The 21,954-nt window shown below is 43.6% G+C and overlaps 1 protein-coding gene across 2 annotated transcripts in view; it reads right to left on the bottom strand.

The window, feature by feature from the left end:
* Nucleotides 1-2,046: 2,046 nt before the first annotated feature.
* Secisbp2l (SECIS binding protein 2 like) overlaps nucleotides 2,047-21,954 on the bottom strand; it is a 45,864-nt gene continuing 25,956 nt past the window's right edge. For both annotated transcript variants that reach the window (XM_057780706.1, XM_057780707.1), the window contains exons 12-18: nucleotides 19,267-19,436; nucleotides 17,880-18,012; nucleotides 15,857-16,019; nucleotides 12,907-13,127; nucleotides 11,243-11,397; nucleotides 8,773-8,992; nucleotides 2,047-5,932 (exon numbers count right to left, since the gene is read on the bottom strand). In XM_057780706.1, the coding sequence (XP_057636689.1) occupies nucleotides 5,277-5,932; nucleotides 8,773-8,992; nucleotides 11,243-11,397; nucleotides 12,907-13,127; nucleotides 15,857-16,019; nucleotides 17,880-18,012; nucleotides 19,267-19,436 (1,718 nt within the window). In that variant the 3' untranslated portion in view covers nucleotides 2,047-5,276. The remainder of the gene's footprint in view (nucleotides 5,933-8,772; nucleotides 8,993-11,242; nucleotides 11,398-12,906; nucleotides 13,128-15,856; nucleotides 16,020-17,879; nucleotides 18,013-19,266; nucleotides 19,437-21,954) is intronic.

The raw sequence follows: 21,954 nt of genomic DNA, 5'->3' as shown, positions 1-21,954 counted from the left end.
GGAAAAGCCTAATGTTTTTACACAACCAACTTTAATATATCCAGTAACTATACAGAAATTTCCAAATGATAGAATAAGGGCTGAATTGACTCCTGTGCTAATGTTAGATTTAAGGAAATGTAAGAAAGCAATAGTCTCATATAGCATGAATTCACCTTTTGGGAAGCAAATGTTAAACTCATGGTCAGTTTGTAATAGAATTATCCCTAAAGACTGGATAGAGACGGTTAAAGCTGTTTTAGAGCCTGGTCCACAATTACAATGGAGTAGTTGGTTCTGCCCTGTAGAAGAAATGGCCATAGGCACCTAAACATCAGAATCAACACTGACTGGCTACCGGCCACCAATAGTAAGGTTTCATTTTTCCAATTACAGCTCGTTGGAGGTGTTTTTAAGTAATAAAATATTCTGAAACTGTCACGTGTTATTTAGTCTGAATTCTATCACACAGCCAATGAACTACAGCATAGTGTAAACACACAGATCAACCAAATGTGTCATATGATTTTCTTTGTGGTGGTATTTGTTTTCTTGGGTGGAACTACTCTGGTTTAGAAACCTCAAAGGACATTACTCGACAGATGGTCCAAACGCCCTCTTAAAATAAAACAACGCGGTTTCTAAGTTATAGCATGCCAGAGTAGGAGCTAAGTACATGGCAGAAAACCTGTTGTTTAACATACTTCTGTGGTGACTTGAGTATGTATGGTCCCCATAGACTCTCAAGTGTGAACGCTTGGCCCACAGGCAATAGCACCATTAGGAGGTGTGGCCTTGATGGAGAATGTGTGTCACTGTGAATGTGGGCTTTGAGATCTTACCTGCACAAGCTCAGCTTCATGTGACAACTGCTCTCTGTATATCAAGATGAAGAACTCTCAGCTACTCTCCAGCACCATGTCTGCCTGCACACTGCCAAGACCCACAACGATGACAATGGACTAAGCCTCTGAAACTGTAAGTCAGTCCCAATTAAATATTTCCCTTTATAAGAGCTGTCATGGTCATGGAGTCTCTCCACAGCAATAGAAACCCTAAGACAACTCCCTTTCCCATTTCATGGCAGCTTTCAACTGTCTTCAGGGGCTACACATACCTTCTTCTGGCCAATTTGAAGAACAACCAAGCGACAAGCTTCTACAGCTTCTCAACATTTCCGTGGGACAGAGATCAGCAGGTGTGGCAGAGTTCACTGCTCAAAGTCCATGCTGCCCCGGAAGTGCTGTGCATACCTGGACACTCTAAGACACAATTAAGTGTAGCAGGCTTTCTTGAACCACCAGCAACCAAATCATGACATAGAGACTTATTATTATGAAAGCTCAGCCTTAGCTTAGGCTTGTTCCTAACTAGCTCTTATAACTTAAATTAACCCATTTCTATTAGTCTATGTGCTGCCTTGTGGCTCATGACTTTAACCTCTCCTCCTGCATGTCCTGCTTCCTCCGTCTCCCCTGGCGTCTGTCCTAGGGCCGAGATTCATCTCCTCTTCTGCCACCTAACCTCTTCCTGCCTGGCTATTGGCCACTCAGTTCTTTATTAAGCCAATCAAAAGGCACCTCGGCAGAGACGTATCTTCACAGTGTACGAAATGATTATTCCACAACTGTAAATCCGTGGCTAGAATTTGAATTCCAGACCTGCCACTTACTGGCTGTAGTTTTAGTTTATCCTGGAAAGGAAAGCACAGCCTTGGTACCAACATGATAGGGCTGCTGTGAGCCCTGAGGGATCTGCAGGAGTCTAAGACCAGGCAGTCTGCTCAGAAGACAGGCGAGTGCCACAGATCATGTTGACCCCTCCACAGAGACTATTACTCCACGAGAATCCTGGCAAAGCCATGCTACAAGGGAGGCAAAATCCTCAAAAATCAACCTGCACAGAGGAGATCAAGGAGCTGGATTGACATCAAAATGCATTTCAATAACCACTTTGTTAGTAGAGAAGACCCTGCTAGTGCTTAGTACAAAAAGCTGTTCCTCACCTCTGAATGTGGGGATAATGTTTATCCTTCACAAGAAAAGACACAAGTCCTCTTTTGGTATAATCCACTAAATTTTGCTAGTTTTTATTAGAGCATTACAATTAAGACATTAAATTATAAATTCAGGTGGTATATTTAAAAATTAAATTACAAAACAATACAAATACTTTTAAGGTGTGATATGCCAACGAAGTTTAAATGTTATCATTAACCAGGGTTCAGTTTTTAGATTCTGCAGAATCTATGATGTGTACAAAGAATGAAGGGACAAGGAAGAAGAAAAGATGTTTGAAATAAAATATTCCACAGAAAAAATTTAAATAAAAAGATAAGCTTTCAGCAAATTAAATTAATGTTCTAATCTGTTGGCACAATGTACAGAAAATACTTACATGATAATTTCTTAAGCAAACAGCAGCTTTACAAACAGTAATACTTTATACATATATTAAAGTAACAATGTGTTACGATTTAGCAGTTTTGTGTTAGGAGTCAAAAATGAATGCAAAGATCGCTCTTTCTTTGCACATTGTAATTCCCACATCCCATTTTCCCCAGGTTATTAAAAAATCACACAAGTATGTTATTTGGATATTAATTTGTCAATATTTAAATTATTTGAATTCCTTTTGACTAATTCTTTTCCAAATACTGGAAACATATAAAATACCGTCTCTTCAAAAATGATCCCAGTCAAAGCCTGTAAAAACTTTTCAATGTATAACACATGTTATTTTTCCATGTTTAGTCAAAAGAAATTATATTACATCATTTACAAAGATTAAAACCAAAAAAATGAATCTATTATGAACATCTGTCTTTGAGAAGTAATCTTCACAACAAACAAGCCTACCAAAGAGGGAGTCAAACCAGGGGAGTGTAATTTATACTGTAATTCATGTACTGATAGAAATCTAACACTAATTATTGCCAGTAAAACTACATCTACACACTAAGGAAAAAATCAGTTTTTATTTCTTGTGCTGATAAACTCATCTTCTTACCATTAGATTTATTTCTAAGTCTCAAAGAGTGAATAATACCTACTTCCAAAAATAAGATTTTCCTATTTCTCATACCCCCTCTAAAGCCTGGAACTCAATATACACGAACATCCCCAAATTTACCCAAAGGAAATAGATTATAAAGAGATCGCTGATACGTATTTAAGGGTACTCAGAACTTCCTCTGATAAACTCTGGGCTGTCCTCTACAGTGACCAGCTTCCTGTGTAAAGTCTGTGGTCCCTTGGGTTTGGGGCAGGAAAGCCACTGCCTCTGAGAGGGCACTCACTGAACTCTGACAGCTGCAGCAGAAGGGAGTTGCTGGTATTGTCAAGACTTCCTCAACTTCTCTTCTGGTACAAGTGTCAAACTCTAAAATGATGATCCATGTCCAGAAGAGAATCAAATACAGGGAATCTCTGAAAAGCCACTACCTCCAGATCAAGAGCTATGTGAACCACTGACACTCAACAGGAAATAACGTCATGAAAAGCAGGAACAGCTTTCACATCTACTTTCAAGACTGTCAGTCATTCAAACCTCTATCATTTCTCTACACATGTTAAGGCTTCCAAATATGCAGACAGTAAGAATCCGCCCATGTACATCACACTGTATCAGCTTCATTCCTTACGTCTAACTGAAGTATCAGATAATTAGTGCCTAAAGTCTACACCGGACAGCAGTTTAGACTGTCCCCTTTAGCACACTAATCAAGTTGACTGACATTTTTTTTTTTAATAAAGCAATGCTCCTAAACTTTCACAATTTACAAATACTACACCATCAGTCAAGAATTTCATCCCTCCAGCATTAAATGCCAGCATTATAAAGCCTCAGAACTCTTACAGCAGGTCCCAATTATTTCAGCAAAGACTTTCTTTAACTTGTCTCTTCTGCCTCTGGGAGACAAAGTCCTGCCCTGTATAAGCAGAGGAGGAGGGGCATACACCTGGCTGCTGCCCGCTTCTCTCTATGGAGAAAGCTCATGTCCGTCTGTGTACTGGTAGCTGAGGTTGAAAGAAAGGAGTTGAAGACAAAAGACGGGTGATGTATGATTCTCCCATCTTACAGAAACTTGGAAGACAAAGGAATTCAGGTGATGGCTGTACACAAACAAAATAGCTCATTAAGTTAAGATTCTTCCCCCCCCCCCACACACACTCCTAGAGAGGGACAGAGATAGATAACCACGAATAAAATTAATTTCTGCATATATCTGCATATGATAAATCATCTGAAGAATCCGCATATTAGAATAACCTTCTCTTTTCTTCTACAGCTTCTTCCAAGCCTGATCAACAAGTCACAAACTGTGCAAAAGGCCTTTCCCTGACTTCCTGTAACTGTGATTCTTGCCATGAGGAAGGTGCATTTAAAAAAAAGATGAAATGACTTACAAAGTGGATTTGTTTGAATATGCAAACAGAACCACGCCTCAAGACATGAGGGTCTTAAAGCAAAAGGAAGAAGTAGAACACAGCAGGATAGCCTTGCTTCTGGATGTTCACAGGAACTTGCTGTGCTAATACAAACCTGTACACTGTTCACCTGTCAGCGTCTGCCTGACTTTACATACTAAGAGCAAGAGCATTCCTGAGGTAAGAGGCAAGAATTAGACAGAACCTGGCAAGTCGCACCATGGTGACTGTCTGCTCTTACAAACATCTATCCCTTTCTACAAAGGTGGCCAGCGTGGTAACACTCCAGTGCTTGCCTAACTCCTGCAGGCTGTTTCAGCCTATCTCGACTTCTGTGGGTTACAATGACCAGCAGCTTCGGAAACAAGCACTGTGGACCAAGTAAAATCTGCACCCATTTTTAATGCATAGCGCCGAGCAGCCTTGCTGCCTTTGACTTTAAGTCCCTGATCTACCTCCAGCACTTTTCATAAGCAGCTTCCACAACTCTAACAGACAAAAATTACCCGGAAGGAGATGGAATCAGCAAACACTGGTCCTTATAATCTCAATCTTTAGTTTGTAAAAAAACCTTAAACAGCCATTAGCTGTTTTTTTCTGTAGAATTTGGTCTTCTTTCTTTAATCATTATTTTTTCATTATAAAGTAAGTTGAAACAAGTCTGAACTGTCTCCACAATTCTCAGAAAGAGACTTGGACACTAGTTAGGAGAGAATCTAGAGATCGTAACAAAATAGGTGGAAGCTATGAAAGGTCTGTTGGGAATTAAAAACACAGTAAATAACTGGACAGTGGAAAACGCTGAGATGGAGCGTCAGGGACATGGCTGCAGCCAGACACGGCTGGAGACAGCTGACACTTCCTGAGTTACAGATTTGGGGGAGCAGAATTGGAATCAGAGTGCTCTTTGTTCATGGAAATGCTGGGCTTCGGCTGCTGGTCAGGGGTCCAGGTTTCACCATCCACCCCCGATTCCAGGCCCTCAGGTGCTTCTGCTGATTCCTCTCCACTTTGTTCTGCATTGTCTTCCTCGGAGCCAGGAAGGGCCTTGCCGAGCTGAAGGGTTTCCATAGTCCTCTGGGTCTCTGAGACCCAGGACTCAATTCTACTATTGAGTTGCACTTCTACTGATATGGGTTCATGAGTATAATCTTCCTCCTCTTCCTCTTCTTCATCATCCTCTTCTTCAAGCATGCCAGGTACAAGAGTGCTGGTGGTGCTGGTGATGGAGGAATTCAAAAGATCTCGGCAACTGCCATCCAGGGAGCCCGTCTCGGTGCTCTGCTGGGAGGCCCACTCCAGGTCGTCCGGCTTCAGCTCGTCCTTGTCACTTAGGGGCTTCCCCTGGCTTGGTGCTGAGGTAGTGCTGCCTGCAGCTGGCAGCGGCTGCTTCCTCACAAGGGTTGTGTCGAGTGTGAGTTTACTAGGCTTTTCAGAAGGGCCCTGCTTAGAGGGAAGCTCTTTCTCGTTCTCTGATGTTTCCAAGCCATCTGAAGTCTCCACCATGCTTCTCCAATTAGTTTCTACAAGCAGGAACACATTTTCGAGAATGAAAAGCACTGTTTTAGAATCATGGAACTTATTTGAAACACCAAAATAAGGGGTAAGAATAACATATAAAAATTTGCTGGCTCAGCAACTAAGTGAGAAAATGAAACATTTAGTTTGTTCCACAATGAGTTTAAATGCTATAAAAATGTAAAAATGTTCAAAACAATGTGCATTCAAATGAAGACCTAAGAGATAAAATGCAGCGCTGTGTCAGAAAGTAGAAGGCCACATGCTAACAGCTACTGGTGCTCACATAGAACCTGCATATGAAAACAGTGCACTGTCTCTGGGGGTTTGTGTCCCTACAGTTATGCTGACTTCAAGGACCCCAAACTCACAGGCATTACAGCCAAGATATCTAGCAAAACAAAAATTCTGACCTCAAGGGTTTGGAAAGCGTATCACCTGTGATTTGGGTCATATGTCTCATTATACACAACCAATCCAGCCATGCATTTCTAGTGTCGGGGAAATCTGACTTCAAACACACCTCATTTGGCTCACACAGTGTTAACAAACCACCTTCACAGACTAGCACTCTAGGGTGAACACAGTCTCACACTCCTGTTGGCTTAATTTTTAAATAAAAATATCCAATTATTTTACAGTAATTACGTTTTATAGGAGTAATACTACTATCATGTTGTAATGAAAAGAGAAAACGACACACAACCTATATTTAACTTATTAGCCACACTGATGCAGGCGGCATTTGGGACACTTCAGTCAGGACACAGCTTATACAGAAAGGGGAAACAAACAAGAAGCCTTTCTTCCCTCCAGCTGCTTCAGCAGAGGCCAGATCCACTCACTCCCTCGTACCTATGGATGCAGTCTACCGCCTATGTGTGCAGTCTCATTAGTAACACAACCGTTCACAGTATAAAAGCACAAGACACCAGCTGACAACTCTTACCCTATCTTTCTTCCTTATTCTACACCTCTATCCCACGGAACTCATTACTTTGTGTCATTTCTAGCTCAAAAACTACAATGTGGTCACTGTTGTCTTAACTCAGGTCTTAATCTCTCCATTCATTTGCGGTACATTCCTAGCTTGTTTTGCAAACTGCCTTTAGCTCTGTCTCATTGGCTTTTGGTGTCCTAAGACAAGATTCACACTCCTTAGCTAGCACCTCTGAGCCACTCAGGATCTGACCTTACCTACCTGTCTTTGTGGTCCCACTGCATCCTGCCCCCGACCGTGCAAGCTACCCCAAGTATCACTAAACTCTCACAGTGCCAGCAGTCCCAGGGTAAGCTATGTCTCAGCACATATGCTCTGGGGAAGTCCTGATGACCACTCCTGGGAGCCTCCTTCCTGACTTTCCTAGGAGAGTCCACTGACTGGACCCTCCGCACTTTACATGGCCATTCAAAAGCACTTACTGTTCTATTTGATCTCCATCCTTCTTCACTCCCACCATATCTGTGCTCCCGTGGCTGCCACACAGGAAATAACATTTTGAAGGTGGGGGTTGAGACAGGGTTTCTCTGTGTAGCCCTGGTTGTCCTGAAATTTGCTCCGTAGATCAGGCTGGCCTCAAACTCACAGCAATCTGCCTGCATTTGCCTCCCAAGTGCTAGGATTAAAGGTGCCTGCTACCACCTCTGCCGGGCAGTAAGTAACATTCTTAAAAACAGCTATTAAAGGCTGGGAAGCATGGAGAAGTGACTCCACTAAACTGTACTCCAACCACCACAGAACACGCTCTAGCACCCATCGCGGTGCCACTCCTATCATGAATATGTACACATGATAAATACAATTTTAAGAAATTAAAAATAAGTTATTATTTCATATATATTTCATTATGAAAAAAGCCTTAAGGTCACATTTACATTTCCTTTCATTGGCTTTTCTTTTTCCTAAAGAGAGGTTCAGCATTTAATTACTTCTTGAGTAGTGTTAAAAATAAAAACTAAGGCATCCCAAGTGCTGAGATTAAAGGCATGTGCCACCACTGCCCAGCTAGAAGCCTCAGGAGAGGTAGGCCTTGTTGGAAGAACTGTTGGAAGATTTTGAGGTTTCAAAAGCACACACCAGACCCAGTGTGTGTGTGTGTGTGTCTATCTGTCTGTCTGTCTCTCTTTCTCTGCCTACGGATCTGGTTGTAACCACTGCTCCAGCACCCGCCTGCATGCCGTCATGCTCCCCACTATGATGATAATGGACTAAACCTCTGAATCTGAAGCAAGCCCCACCTAAATGCTTCCCTTTATGAGCTGCCATGGTCACAGTGTCTCTTCATTGCAATGGAACAACTAAGACAAAATGTGATTGAATCCCAGGGTCTTAAAGGGCAGTCTCAATAGCCCTGGTTGTCCTGAAACTTGTTATATACACCAGGCTGGTCCTGTCTCTGTCTCCCAAGAGCTGAGATTAGAGGTGTGTGCTACCTTGCCCAGCCAAATAGTGTTTTAAATAATAATGTTTAAACCATATTTTTTAACTTTTTTTTCATTTATTCTGTGTCTTTTATTAAGCCAAACTTGATAATCAAGAATAAGAATAAATAGGGTGGAGATGTGGCTCAGATGATGGAGTCCTTGCTTAGTTTGCATGGAGTCCTGGGCTTGCCTCCCAGTGTCAAATAAACTGTGTGTGATAGCACACACCAGGAATCTCAGCACTTGAGCGAGAAAGACGGGCGGGTCTGAAGCTCAAGGTCTTCCTTACCCACACAGTGAGTTCAAGGTCAGACTTCAAAAGAAAAAAAAGTATAAGAACAAACAAGTACAATGGAACGTTAAATATAGATGGTTTTAACCACTTGAATTATTTCATTTAAAATGCTATGGGACACCTTACCATATTCCTTTTCATTTACTTCCGAAATAGGTTCAGAAATCACGCTGCAGAAGGAGATGGCACTGGCTGCAGAGGGGTTCCGAGAGTGGCCCATGTGGTGAGGCACTGTCTTCACGCTCTTCAAGGCTTCCTCTGCCTGCTCCTGCTCTGTGGCTGCGACCATGTCTTTATACGCCTTCCTGGCTTCCTCGGTGAGTTCCACTAATCTATTAAATAGGCTCTAGAAAGACAGAGATTCCTCTGTGACTAACCACAGTTTTTTACATTTTTAGTTCTGGGCAGTTCATAAATCACAGAACCTTACAAAATGCACGCAACAGAGGTGACTTATTAATTCTCATAGGGCTGAGCCAACTGATTCTAGCACAAGCCCCTAAATGCAATACATTTAAGTTTCCACAAACAGCCCCTCCTTTAGTCTGCACTACAGAGAGTAAGAACGGAGCATAAGCTCTTCTCTTAGGGAAACTTGGGCATGACTGAAAGGGAAAAGAGCACAGTGGCTCAAGATTTCTAAAAACAAACACCACCAAAACTAACAACACTGGAGCTTTTAAAGAAGGCACTGAATCTCACTGTGGGCCTCACTGAAGAATTCAAGGAATCATCTGGCACAGAACTTGAAAACAGGTACAGTTCTGAGAAGGAAGGACAGGCAGTTTTCACTAGCTAAGCGTGGGAAACAGTTAAGGGAGACACAGAGAAGCGCAGGCTGTTTGGGGGCAGTGGCAGTCTTACTTGGGTTAGAAGGTAAGGGAATGAGCATGTGTGGAGAGGTGGTCAGGAGTATAGAAGACAGCAGTTTCCACCGGGGCAGTGGTGGCACACCTTTAATCTTTAAATCCCAGTACTCGGGAGGCAGAGGCAGGCAGGTCTCTGTGAGTTTGAAGCCAGCCTGGTCTACAAGAGTTCCAGGACAGGCTCTAAAACTACAGAGAAACCCTGTTTTGACTCCCCCCTCCGCCAAAAAAAAAAAAAAAAAGAAAAAGAAAAAGATGGCAATTTCCAAATTGGAATCTAAAGTCCTCTAGCTAGGCGTGATGACAGATACCTTAATCCTGGCAGAGGCAGGTAGAGTTCTGCGAATTCCAGGCTTGCCAGAACTCTATAGTGAGTTCTTTCCCAAAAAACAAAAATAAAAAGACAACCTTTCTGCAATGCTCAATTGTGGGAAGAACTGAAAAGAGGCTAAAGAAGTTGGTTTGTATAGATAAGGTTAGGACTTGACAATAGTTAAAATATAACACAATAGGCAAGCATGATTATTAGACCAACGGCAAACTATAAAAACAGAATACAGGGCCTGGAAATAGATTAACCTAAACTTCCTCCATCAATAGAAGAAAAATTAGTATGAATGAAATAACTGAAGTGAAATGGAGTGGAAATGGGGCAACCTCATGGTCAATAAAATGGCCATATTGACGAGCACCAAAGCTGCACTTCAACAGCGGAGACAAAGCCTAGAGCTTCCCGGCATCATTCAAAGACTCTGCTCTGGGGAAGGGGTGGCGCTTTTTTTCACTCTGTAGCTCCATTGCCTCTGCCTCCCAAGCACTGGGATTAAAGGTGTGCACCACTACCTGCCTGGTACTCCTGGCAAATGTTTTAATGTCTTGGTTAGTAAGACAATACACATATATCATCAGAGAATTTCAACATGGCTTGATATATGTTGAAGTTTATATATAGAACTAAGACAGTGTGGAAAGTATAAGAGGCTTTCTTTACTCTCACTGGGTCACTGCCATTACTGCCATATGCTGCTCAGAGCACCAGCAACAGTGAATGCTGCTGCTAGCTGTGCTGACTGCTAAGGCGGCAATGCTGCACCTAGCTGTCAAACACACACACTGCTTTTACAGAGGAAGAAGAATGGTTAAAAGCGGTCCCTTCATGGACCACTAATAATGACAAATTTTATTTGTAGTGTCTAACAAACCACACATTTGAATGAAACCAGTAAAAAGAGAACAGGCATGAAGCTTTATGATTTTGAGATTGAAATAGGTATTATAAGCAGGACAGACAGAAACAGTCAGAAACTAAAGGATATAAGGGAAGAAAAGAAAATACTGAAGAAGGAAGTCTGGTCCATTCCTTTGGATGACTCACTCCTGGAATGTGTTAACAGGAAGGAGAAAGAGAATAGGCCTCTAAAGTGTGTGTGGGGGGTAGGTGGGGGGGTGAGCAGGTGTATGCGGATGCACTACAGGAAGTGTGTGAGGGGTGAGCAGGTGTGTGCAGATACACTACAGGCCAATGGCAGGTGCTGCTCCTTAGGGGCCTTACCTTGTTTATCAGACAGGACCTCTCACTGGACTGCAGAGATGCGCTTGTCTCCGGCTCCCCAGTGCTTGAGTACAAGCATGCATACACCACCTTGCCTAGCTTGAGGTGGGTTCCAGGGATCAGACTGAAGGGCATTTACTAAGTCACCTCCCTGGGCCTGTCTCCTCTAATTTCTTACCTCAGCACCAAAATAGTTGAAGATTCCCACGACACTAACAGGAACCAACTTGTTCACACAGCGTCCCAAAGCTTTCCTTCCAAGGGCAAATACAAAAGGAATCTCCTGTTCCCGGGCCATGGCTATGACATTGTAGAGGGCCTCATCTAGGCCACCTAAGGAAATCAACACGGGGAGAGGCGTCCATTCAGTCACCTTCATGCTGGAGCTAACCACGCTAAAAACAGAATCCTGCTGCAAAGGAAGGTCTTCCTTGAACTGTAACACACAATAGACACTGTCTGTCTGTCTGTCTGTCTGTCTGTCTCTCTCTCTCTCTCTACCCCCCCTTACATGTTTGTCTTTCTCCAAAATAAAACCCCAAATTCCTTCAAACACAGTACTTTAGTTTCTCTATCTAATAGCATAGCAGGAATCCAGTTTCAATGCAACAAACATTTTTGAAGAAACTAAATGTTAACAGTAGCTTCGTCTTTCCTTCACAGTCTCTAAGCCCAGTAACACGTGATCGTATTTAGGGAGACAGAAGAACATGGCGGCGCAGGTGTTTTTTCTGGTCACACAAGGCTGCGCACCATGTGATGTGCTCCTGTGCTAGCTTACCAAGAGCCTTTCTATGAATACTGGATAGTTTTGTGTCAACCCGCCATGAGCCTCCACCACACTGGCCTATGGGTAAGCCAATGGTGCACTTTATTAATTAGTGATTCATGTGGGAGGGCTCAGAGCATTGTGGATGGGATACCCCAAGGACACCCTTGTGCTGGTGGTCCTGGGTTATATAAGAAAGCAAGGCTAGCTGGGTGTTCCAGCACTCAGGAAGCAGAGGCAGGTGGATCTCTGTGAGTTCGAGGCCAGCCTGGTCTACAGAGCTAGTTCCAGGACAGGCTCCAAAGCTACAGAGACACCCTGTCTCAGGGTGTGGGCGTGGGGAGGAAAGAAAGAAAGGCTAAGGAAACCATGGGGGGCAGTAAGCAGCACTCCCTCATGGTGTCTGCATCGGCAGCTGTCTCTAGCTTGCTGCCCCGAGCTCCTATACTAACTTCCCTGAATGATGAACTAGACCCTTTCCTCAGCCCATGATATGTTATTACAGCAATAAAAACCATAAGACACCAATGTAACCACTGGTTTCTGGGAGACAAATCACCATAAGCAGAAGCTGAGATCTTTACCTTTTTTTTTTTAAGAGTGTTTTTATTTTATTTGATTAATTAATTTAACTTTTGAGACAGGGTTTTTCTGTATAGCTCTAGCTGTCCTGGAACTCGCTTTGTAGACCAAGCTGGCCTTGAACTCACAGAGATCTACCTGCCTCTGCCTCCCCAGTACTAGGCTTAAAGGTGTGCGCTGCCACTGCTTGGCTTCAAGAGAAGAATATACAGACGCAGAGTACTGTACCTTGACTAGGTCTAGTCTGACCACAGGAAGGAGACACTTGGTGGGCTTAACAGAGATGTTAACACCTAAAGATTCCCTTTACAATCCTGTCTTAATTACACCTAGTTAATTTTAGGTATTGGAAGATTTCGTTTTCTCATGCTCAACATTTATTCTATGACTATACTATAGAGAAAGATGTGGCTCTCGGCGGCAAGGTTTGCTCAAATTCCCTGCAATGGTAATGAACAAATGGCAACTACTTCTGAAGCGAATGCACACACCCTTTGACTGGATCTTCTCACAGTTCGGGGAAATGATGACACACTTGATCTTGTTCAGCTTCATGTGCTTCGTGACCTCCCTCAGCCCCATGACCAGCCGCCGCCTGGCTTTGGCTCTCACGGGGTCCTTCTGGTAGATGCGCTCCTGGAAACTGACAAGTTCTTGCAGAAGGAGAGTCACACATTCATCAATTTCTTTAGAGAGAACCTGATTACAATATCTGGAAAGGAAGCAAAGATCCAGGTAATTCCACCCTAATTTATTTTCCTGTAATTACAGATTTACATCAGGAAAATATCTTTGACATCCAACACGGCATGTTTATAAAAAGTCCTCAGTCTCTACAACATGTCAATCAGAAAAACAGCAATAGTGATTATCTTTTGAATTTACACAAAGTAGCTTGTAGTCCAGGACAGGCTGCCACATGGAAATACTACTGCACTCCTAATTATTCAATTTCTAAAGGTATAAACTGAATGCTGGTTTGCTAAGAGGTCACTGTGACATAAAAGCACTAGAGGTGACGTAACATCTCTGAAGCTCTCAGTTACCATTCATCCCCGCAGGGAGGAGAGCCTGACACTGCTGGTGGTAGAAACTGGTGCACTGCGGAAATCAGAACCACCACAGGCTCAGCTATACCACTCCTGGGGATACACCGGAATTCCAAGTTACCAGAGCAAAGAGATCAATGTATACCCATGCTTATCACCATACTATCCACAATAATTAAGAAATGGAACCAGCCTAAATGCTTTTCAACATAAATGGTTAAATGAGATTGATAGAAATTTATTAATATATACCGGAATTTTAGTCAGCTGCCAAGAAAAATAAAATCAAGACATTTGCAAGAAAACAGATGGAACTAGCAATCATTATGCTAAGTAAAGTAACAAAGACTCAAGGAAATATTGCATGCTTTCTTTCATGTAGAATTTAGATTTATGTGCATATGCGTACACCTGAGTACAAGCATGAAGTAGAAAATGATCAAAGAGAGCAGAAGAAATCTTACAGAAGGGAGGAAAACAGAAAGTAATGCAACATTTGTTTTTGTTTTTTAAAACAGGTCAACTATGTAGCCCTGGCTGTCCTCAAACTCACAGAGATCCACCTGCCTCTGCCTCCTGAGTGCTGGAACGAAAGATGTGTGCCACCACACCCCGCGACGATAAGTGATGTGAGCAGAGGACTGCTTGGGACAAGAAAGTGAAGCAGCATACGGCAGGCACTGGGGAGAGGGCAGCAGGTGGAGAGGGCAGGAATGAGCACAAAACACAGTGATACCTATGTAAGGAAACCCTCCCCTCTATGTGCTAAAGAAACTCAAGGCTGTGGACAGTCACTGCATAGCCCACTGACCTCACAGTCCATCTATTCAAACTGCTTTCTTTTGCTAACAGAGAACATGTTAGAAAACATGCCAAGAAACCCAAAACCCTTCGTCCTCTGATCCTGGGCAAGTCTCAGCCATGGAAGCATTTCCAGTCACAAAAATAAGTTTGGTTAGATGTTCCGAAAGCCTATGACTACAGATGATGGACTCAATAGGTAAACCGAGGCCTTATGGTAAAGGCTTTTACATCTAGAAGAGAATCAAACAGAGGTCATTTAAAATGTCAGCTCTATCAGAAAATCAGTGTGTGGTCACTGTGCACTTAACCCCAGGGTGAGAAAGTCATCCAAGTTTACGTGTAGACCATCCGATGTCCTACATCTTATCTCACGTCCACAGAGGCTGCAGTCTACATCATACATGTAGACATGTGAAAACATGTCCAGGGAATTTCACATTTTGCATCAAAATGTCTAAGCAAGTATGACAGAATTTCGGAAGATGGAAATATACTCAAAGAATTCAACATCCAACTTCTTTCTTCTTCCTGTTTCAAGCTGTTCGTTTCAAACATATGTAATTTATTTTCCATGTGTTTCATCTGCTCCACACCTGCTGTCTGACATATAATTAGCTGCTCAGAGCCTGAAGAGAGGCTTCTGCTCCAACACTAGAGCTGAGGAGGAGGCAGAACAGAGCAGTGGCTGCTGGACCACACTGACTCTCACTCTAGGGTTCCTTCCTATGGCAATTTTAAAGTAAAACCACTTCATCCGCACAAATACTAAAATATGTCCCAGCAGTTAGCTTAGTGATTCCCTAATTATCCTAATTCTTAAACCTAGACATATTTGCTTAAAAGCAAGTACTGGAGTCAACTGTGTTGCTCTGTGGTCAAACACTTGACCAGGAAGCAAGAGGCCCTGAATTCAACCTCTAGCACAACAAAATGAACAACAAACAAGAACAAAATGGCATGGCTTTACGTGACAGATTCAGTCTTGAACAAAGAACCCTATTATATGTTATTAACTGATTAGCGAGCTTTTTAAAGGACCTGTGTTATATGCAAAAAATAAACAAAACATAACCAAAAAAACAAAAAACCCAAAGCATCTGCAGGGGCAAAACCCATGGTACATTATATTCTACATGCACATATATATAACACACATATACACAATATACATCTGACGTAAGAGGACAGAATTCTGGGATAGAAACACCATATGTGATAAAGAAAACATTACTTCCAGGTGATGGTGGTGCACGCCTTTAATCCCAGCACTCGGGAGACAGAGGCAGATGGATCTCTGTGAGTTCGAGGCCAGCCTGGTCTACAAAGCCAGTTCCAGGACAGGTTCCAAAGCCACAGAGAAACCCTGTCTCAACCCTCCCCCCCCCAAAAAAAAGAAAACATTACTATGAAATCCCACACCATGGATACCGACAGCAGAACTGCTTTAACAGACCCAAACCCTGTTAAACAAGAGCAGCAGCCTCTGCATTCCACCTTGCTCCACTTACCAGGTAACAAGAATATGAATTCAGAAAAACCAAGATTCTTCAACTGTTTGACCTCAATAGTGGGGAGGGCGGGGACTTACTCTCGAAATCTCTTGCTGTGAATTTTGGTTATAGTTGAGGAAGCCATTGGGCTGCCTATGCCGGAACTGGCAGGAGAGCCTTGCGACACAGGTGTCATACAGTACGGAGAGTTCTGACTTGCTGGAGACAGTGAAGCATCACTGGGCATGCTCAGTCCAGTATCTGTGGAGATGCAAGGTGAAAGGGAAGAACCTGACAAATTCAAATGCTAAGAAGCTCCAGGTGGACACAGACAATTTAGATGGCAGAATTTTCTCAGAACATAGCCTAATTCTCTGGAAGCTAGTAAGTTAGGTATTTTCCTATCACAAATTATTATTTCCTACAAACTAACAGAATAAAGTATGTAAAACCTTCATACTAAAAAAAAAAAAAACAAAAAAAAAAAACAAGCATAGCTTAGAAGTTTCCACAGAGGAGATGGGGAAGCAAATTTTCTAAAACACATATACCCAGAGATCTGTACCTTTCTGCACAGTGTTTCTACACATCTCTATCTCACCATCTATTTCTTAAATCTTTCTTTCAAATTCTATGTGGTAGTGGCAAGGACAATCCTATGTCACTCCATGTCTCCTGACTCTCTACACCCACACCTGCTCACCCTCTTGATCTCTACACCCACACCTGCTCACCCTCCTGATCTCTACACCCACACCTGCTCACCCTCCTGATCTCTACACCCACACCTGCTCACCCTCCTGATCTCTACACCCACACCTGCTCACCCTCCCCTGACTCTCTACACCCACACCTGCTCACCCTCCTGACTCTACACCCACACCTGCTCACCCTCCTGATCTCTACACCCACACCTGCTCACCCTCCTGATCTCTACACCCACACCTGCTCACCCTCCTGATCTCTACACCCACACCTGCTCTCCCTCCCCTGACTCTCTACACCCACACCTGCTTACCCTCCTGACTCTACACCCACACCTGCTCACCCTCCTGATCTCTACACCCACACCTGCTCACCCTCCTGATCTCTACACCCACACCTGCTCACCCTCCTGATCTCTACACCCACACCTGCTCACCCTCCTGATCTCTACACCCACACCTGTTCACCATTCTGATGCCTCTCCTGAGTCTCCTTTTCCCCACCTGCTTATCTGGCCTTTGCTTCTGTGCTTAGGCAGCCACACTTTTTAGATGCAAACTATCAACTCTGCTGCTTCTTCCTAAGTTACTGCTTCTCTTCAACAGTTAAACTCTGTGAATTTGTATATTCAGTTTAATAATTAACAAAGTTACACATTAATCGTATCTGTTTATTGGATTATTAGCCCCTGACAATGAGCCTCTGAGCATTCTGTTTTTCAGCCTCTTACCTCCACTACTTAGTGAACACATTTGGTAGTTAGTCAAAATCAGAGGGATGAATGGGTGAATGGGCACACATAAATCTAGGGGAATCATACTGAGAATAAAGGGAAACCGCAACCAAACACATTCTAGATAAATAATGCTTGGGAATAAACTCACTTTTCGAAAAGCAGTGAAAAACTCCTGCTTGATTTCTGCACACATCAGATTGACCTTGCTGCAAAACTCTGTGTGGCTACTTAATGTACCAGATAGAACCTCTCCGCTGGAATGTGCTGGGCATGAATAGAATCTTTCTCTGCTTTGTAGTTCTCTACTCCTTGTACCTTATATATTAATTCCCTCAAATCAAGAAAGGAATCAATAAAAAATAATCTGAAAAACATTCCTAAAGAGAAAACAACTGGCAAATAGTGTTCCCTATGTAAAAGATGATGAACAAGAACTCTTATGCAATCTCAGGAGTCCCAGGCACTCGGAAGATCCTAATGTTTGAGATGTTACTACAAATGATGGCTCCAGCCTCCAAAGTGTTAAAGACCTGCTATGTAACACCCGTCCACCCTCTCAGCCATCCGCCTTCAAAAGATACCGTGTAAGTCAACGTACATAAAATAGAGTGTTCAGCCAGTGAGGCTTTCCTCTCAGTGGCAACACTGCAGACAGTTAGGACAGAGAGAGGTGTCCTCACCTTCCTGGGAGACCGTCTCCTGAGGCAAGTCACTGGTGAGGTCCAAATGTGCTTCTGTTGGCTCCTCGGCTCCCAAAACGCTGTGTTCCACAGTCAGACGTCCCTTCTTCTCCTCTCTTTCTTTCAGAATAACCTGAAAGCCATTGCACAGTTCCTCAATTACTGCTCACTCCTCAACTAGGTGTGAACTATTTCAATGGCACGGCCATGAGGGCTTAAGTTGGCTGCATTATCTGACCTGCACAAATGTGACTGTTACTTTAGAAACTGCAAATGGAAAGGGATGCTGTACAGAGAATACAGGGAGAGTGTGCTAAGAGTGCACAGCCAGACACACTTCACCTGCTTCCAGTTCCAAATAAAGGGAAACAGGATGCTGGGAGAAAACAAACACCCCATACTGCCTCAATCTTGAAACCCTAGGTAACCAAGGAGGATTTCCCAAACAGTGACTAACTGTAAGTTTAGAAACCAACTCATACAATTCATGTGATTTACACTCTAGTTTTCAACCATTCAGGAATGAATTGCCCCACTCTGACCCTACTAGACCAAAGCAGACACTATCACCAATTTATAGCTAAGGAAGATGGAGGTAAAAATGTGGCCTAAAGCTGCTCTACTACATACAGAGCAAAAACCGAGGCTGTGAGGTGTAGGGCTAGCAAGGTGGAGGCAGAGTGCTTGTCTCAGATACATTAGGTCTCAGGTCAGACCTCCAGCACTGAAAAGAGATGAGAAGGAGAAAGGGGGGCATGGCTGTGGAGATGGTTCAATGGTTAAACTGCTTGCTGCACACGCTTACAAGTGAAGTTCGGATCTCCAGAACACACAAAAATGCCGGGTGGGTGTGGCAGATCACCCAAGAATCAGGGCCCAGGAGGCTGAGATATGGTTCCTGAAGCTAGCTGGCTGGCCAAACTCACCATATCAGTGAGCTGTGGGTTCAACTGAGATACCATTCCTCAAAGAACAGGGAAGAACAGGGCCAAGAACAGTTGAGAAAACTCGGTCATGAACCTTAGACTTCTACATGCAGGCCTCCACACAGGCATGCCAACATATGCATGCCCACACACATACACCTAAGAGGAAAAAACGCAAAGGGAGGACATACCTGAGCTTCTAATTTCTAAGGATTTAGTGTTTTGGGATATGAAATTTTGGCTGCTTATTTTCTAACCCTTATGGAAACCTTCACTGTGTAGGACCTTCTTACACAAGACGACTGCCATTCAGTGCTGGTTTGAATTGACCAGTCACACACAGCCGTGTGTAGGAATATATTACAATATCTGCTTCCTAAAACACAACTAATTTTGCAAAGAAATAAAAAGTAAACCCTTAATTATCCTATAAAAGAGACATCTCTAGATTGGGGGGTTACCTTTTTGAGTGCTGTGGGTCGTTTTAGCTTTGCAATTTCCTTCTCTTTTCCTTTCTTTGCTTTAGAGGAAGTAATGTCCAGAGAATTAGAGGACGTCAAACAGGGCTGACTTTTGGTTAAAGGCTTTCTGGTGGCAGAGTCTTTCGTGTGAAAAGCAGCTGCGGTGGCGACTGCAAACAAACAAGAACACATTAGCTTCACTACTGCAGCCACATCCATACATCTAGTATTAAATCTTCAAAAAACACAAGCATTCTCTCCCCAGGACAAAAAAGACATCATAGTATCAGGCTCGCAGAGTCCCTCAGACACACCTTCTTCCCGAGTCTTCAACCTCCCTAAGATGAGGAAGTAAGTCAGTGCAGTCAGCTGACCGAGAGGTCCTGAGTAAGCCTGAACTGTTAGTTCAACTCCACTTCAGCAACCAAGCGTGCACATTCTCTGCAGCTGCTCCCAGTTAGACTGGCCCACCTTTGGTGTGCTCACTCCTACAGACTTGGCTACTCATCCTTACGTACTCCTGCAGTCTGTCTATCGTTTAGCTGAGAGTCAGGAAGGAAATTCTCCCACCCACTCTCAGTGCTACTCAGCACCTGCTACCCCCTGCTCACACCCTCAGTCTTTAACCCTGATCTTTCAACGTTTCTAAGCCTCCAATCTCAACCCCTTCACTCTAGCAGAATGTTCCTGTCACTTTCTTGAGAAGACGTTGCTCAAGTTACAAAAAACATCCAAAAGGAGGGGGCAGATATCCTTACACCTGTCCAAGGCCCACTAACAAACTCGGCCACGTCACCTTAGTTCCTCTAGTGCCTTGTGCTGATCCTTTTCACACTCATTTCCTCCACCCCCAAGCAGTGTTCTCTGATCCACCCCCTTCTATCTAAAAGAAAAGAGGGGGTGGGAGGCAAACCTGGCTCCTCAACTGGCTTGCTTTCAGCCTAAGGCACTCTTACTGCCCAACCTCTACCAGTTAGATGTCTCAGCATCATTCTGGTATCATTTTTTTCCAAACTACTAGCATCTGATTTTGGCCGTATTCACTGTATTTTAAGTACTACTGTCAAGACCCAATAGAAGCCAGACAGTGGTGGTGCACACCTTTAATCCCAGCACTCAGAAGGCAGAAGAAGGCAGATCTGAGTTAAGAGGCCAGCCTGGTCTACAGAGCATGTTCCAGGACAGTCAGGACTATACAGAAAAAACCTGCCTCAATGCCCCTCCCCCAAGGATCCAACAGAACCATTTGTAGTTGCCAAATACAGTTTTCCAATCTTCAAAAATTTTTCCTGGGACACCATTCACTCATGTTTATGTGTGTGGCTCTTCTTCCTTCTGTCCCTGAAATCCAGTCACTCCACGGGCTTTCCCCTCACCTTAAATGCACTGACTTCTAATCTGAACTACACATGCATAAACACATGACAAACGGGGTCTTCAGGGCCTCGACTGCTAGCATTTCAAGTCCAAAGCCACTGTCAACTCTCCTCATGTCACTGCGGTACCCTTGCAGCCCTCTTCACTAAGCCAGAGAGCACAGGTAGGGTGTTGTGTAGGTAAGAGTGCCCTGCACATGTGTGCATGCCCACACGTGAAGATCAGATGTTGGTGCTATGTGTTCCCAATCACTCTTGCCCCGAGATTTTAAGACATGGTCTCCCAGGGAACCTGCAGCTCACCAGTTCAGCTACACTAGCTAGATATTAAGCTTCTGGGATCTGCGGGCTCTGCCTCTAGCACCGGGACTACAGGCACTGCCGCCCATGCCTGGCTTTAGATGGTACCATAGATCCAAATGCAGCCTCATGCTCACACGACACACACTTTACTGATGAATGATGAAGCCATCTCTGCAATGCCCTGGAGCTGTCTTTTGCCTGTCTCTAAATTCTGCTATTCCTTGCTCTATCAATTCCTTACAAATTTTTCACTCCCATAATCTCATTCTTTTCTTGAATTTCCCAACAGCTTTCTTTGTATCCAATACTCTCAAATAAAGATTGGTGATTGAAAGGAGTCTCGTTTCTATCTGCTACAAATCCTATCCATTCTCCAAAGCCCAATTCAAACCTCACCGTCCATGAAGTCACTTGTTAACCAGTATTTCTCTTCATCTATGCCATCTATCCCTCCCATATACAGGCTCACAGAACTCGCTGCATCTCTCCTGAGGTACTTTAGTTGATCAGTTATTCATGTGTGTCTCCTCTCCCACAGGACTATAAATTTTTAAAAGGAGATTTATCTTATGTATACAAATGCTTTGCCTGGAGAGATGGATGTGTACCATGTGGATGCTAGGTGTCTATGTCAGAGCGCATTATATCCCCTGGATCTACAGTTATGAATGGTTATGAGTTGCCACTTGAGTGCTGGGAACTAAACCCAGGTCCTCTGCAGCAAGAACAAGTGCCGCCTGAGTCAGCTATGAGCTTCTTGAGTGGGCCTATCCTCACCATCTCCATAACCCCAACAGCTCCAGACAGCGCATCCTAAGCACAGATACTCAGAGTCAGCTATGAGCTTCTTGAGTGGGCCTATCCTCACCATCTCCATAACCCCAACAGCTCCAGACAGCGCATCCTAAGCACAGATACTCAGAGTCAGCTATGAGCTTCTTGAGTGGGCCTATCCTCACCATCTCCATAACCCCAACAGCTCCAGACAGCGCATCCTAAGCACAGATAC

This window comes from Chionomys nivalis, chromosome 9, assembly GCF_950005125.1.
Source record: "Chionomys nivalis chromosome 9, mChiNiv1.1, whole genome shotgun sequence".
Classification (NCBI taxonomy): Eukaryota; Metazoa; Chordata; class Mammalia; order Rodentia; family Cricetidae; genus Chionomys; species Chionomys nivalis.
The sequence above is the reverse complement of the archived record's forward strand: the minus strand, read 5'-3'. Positions and strand labels throughout refer to the sequence as shown.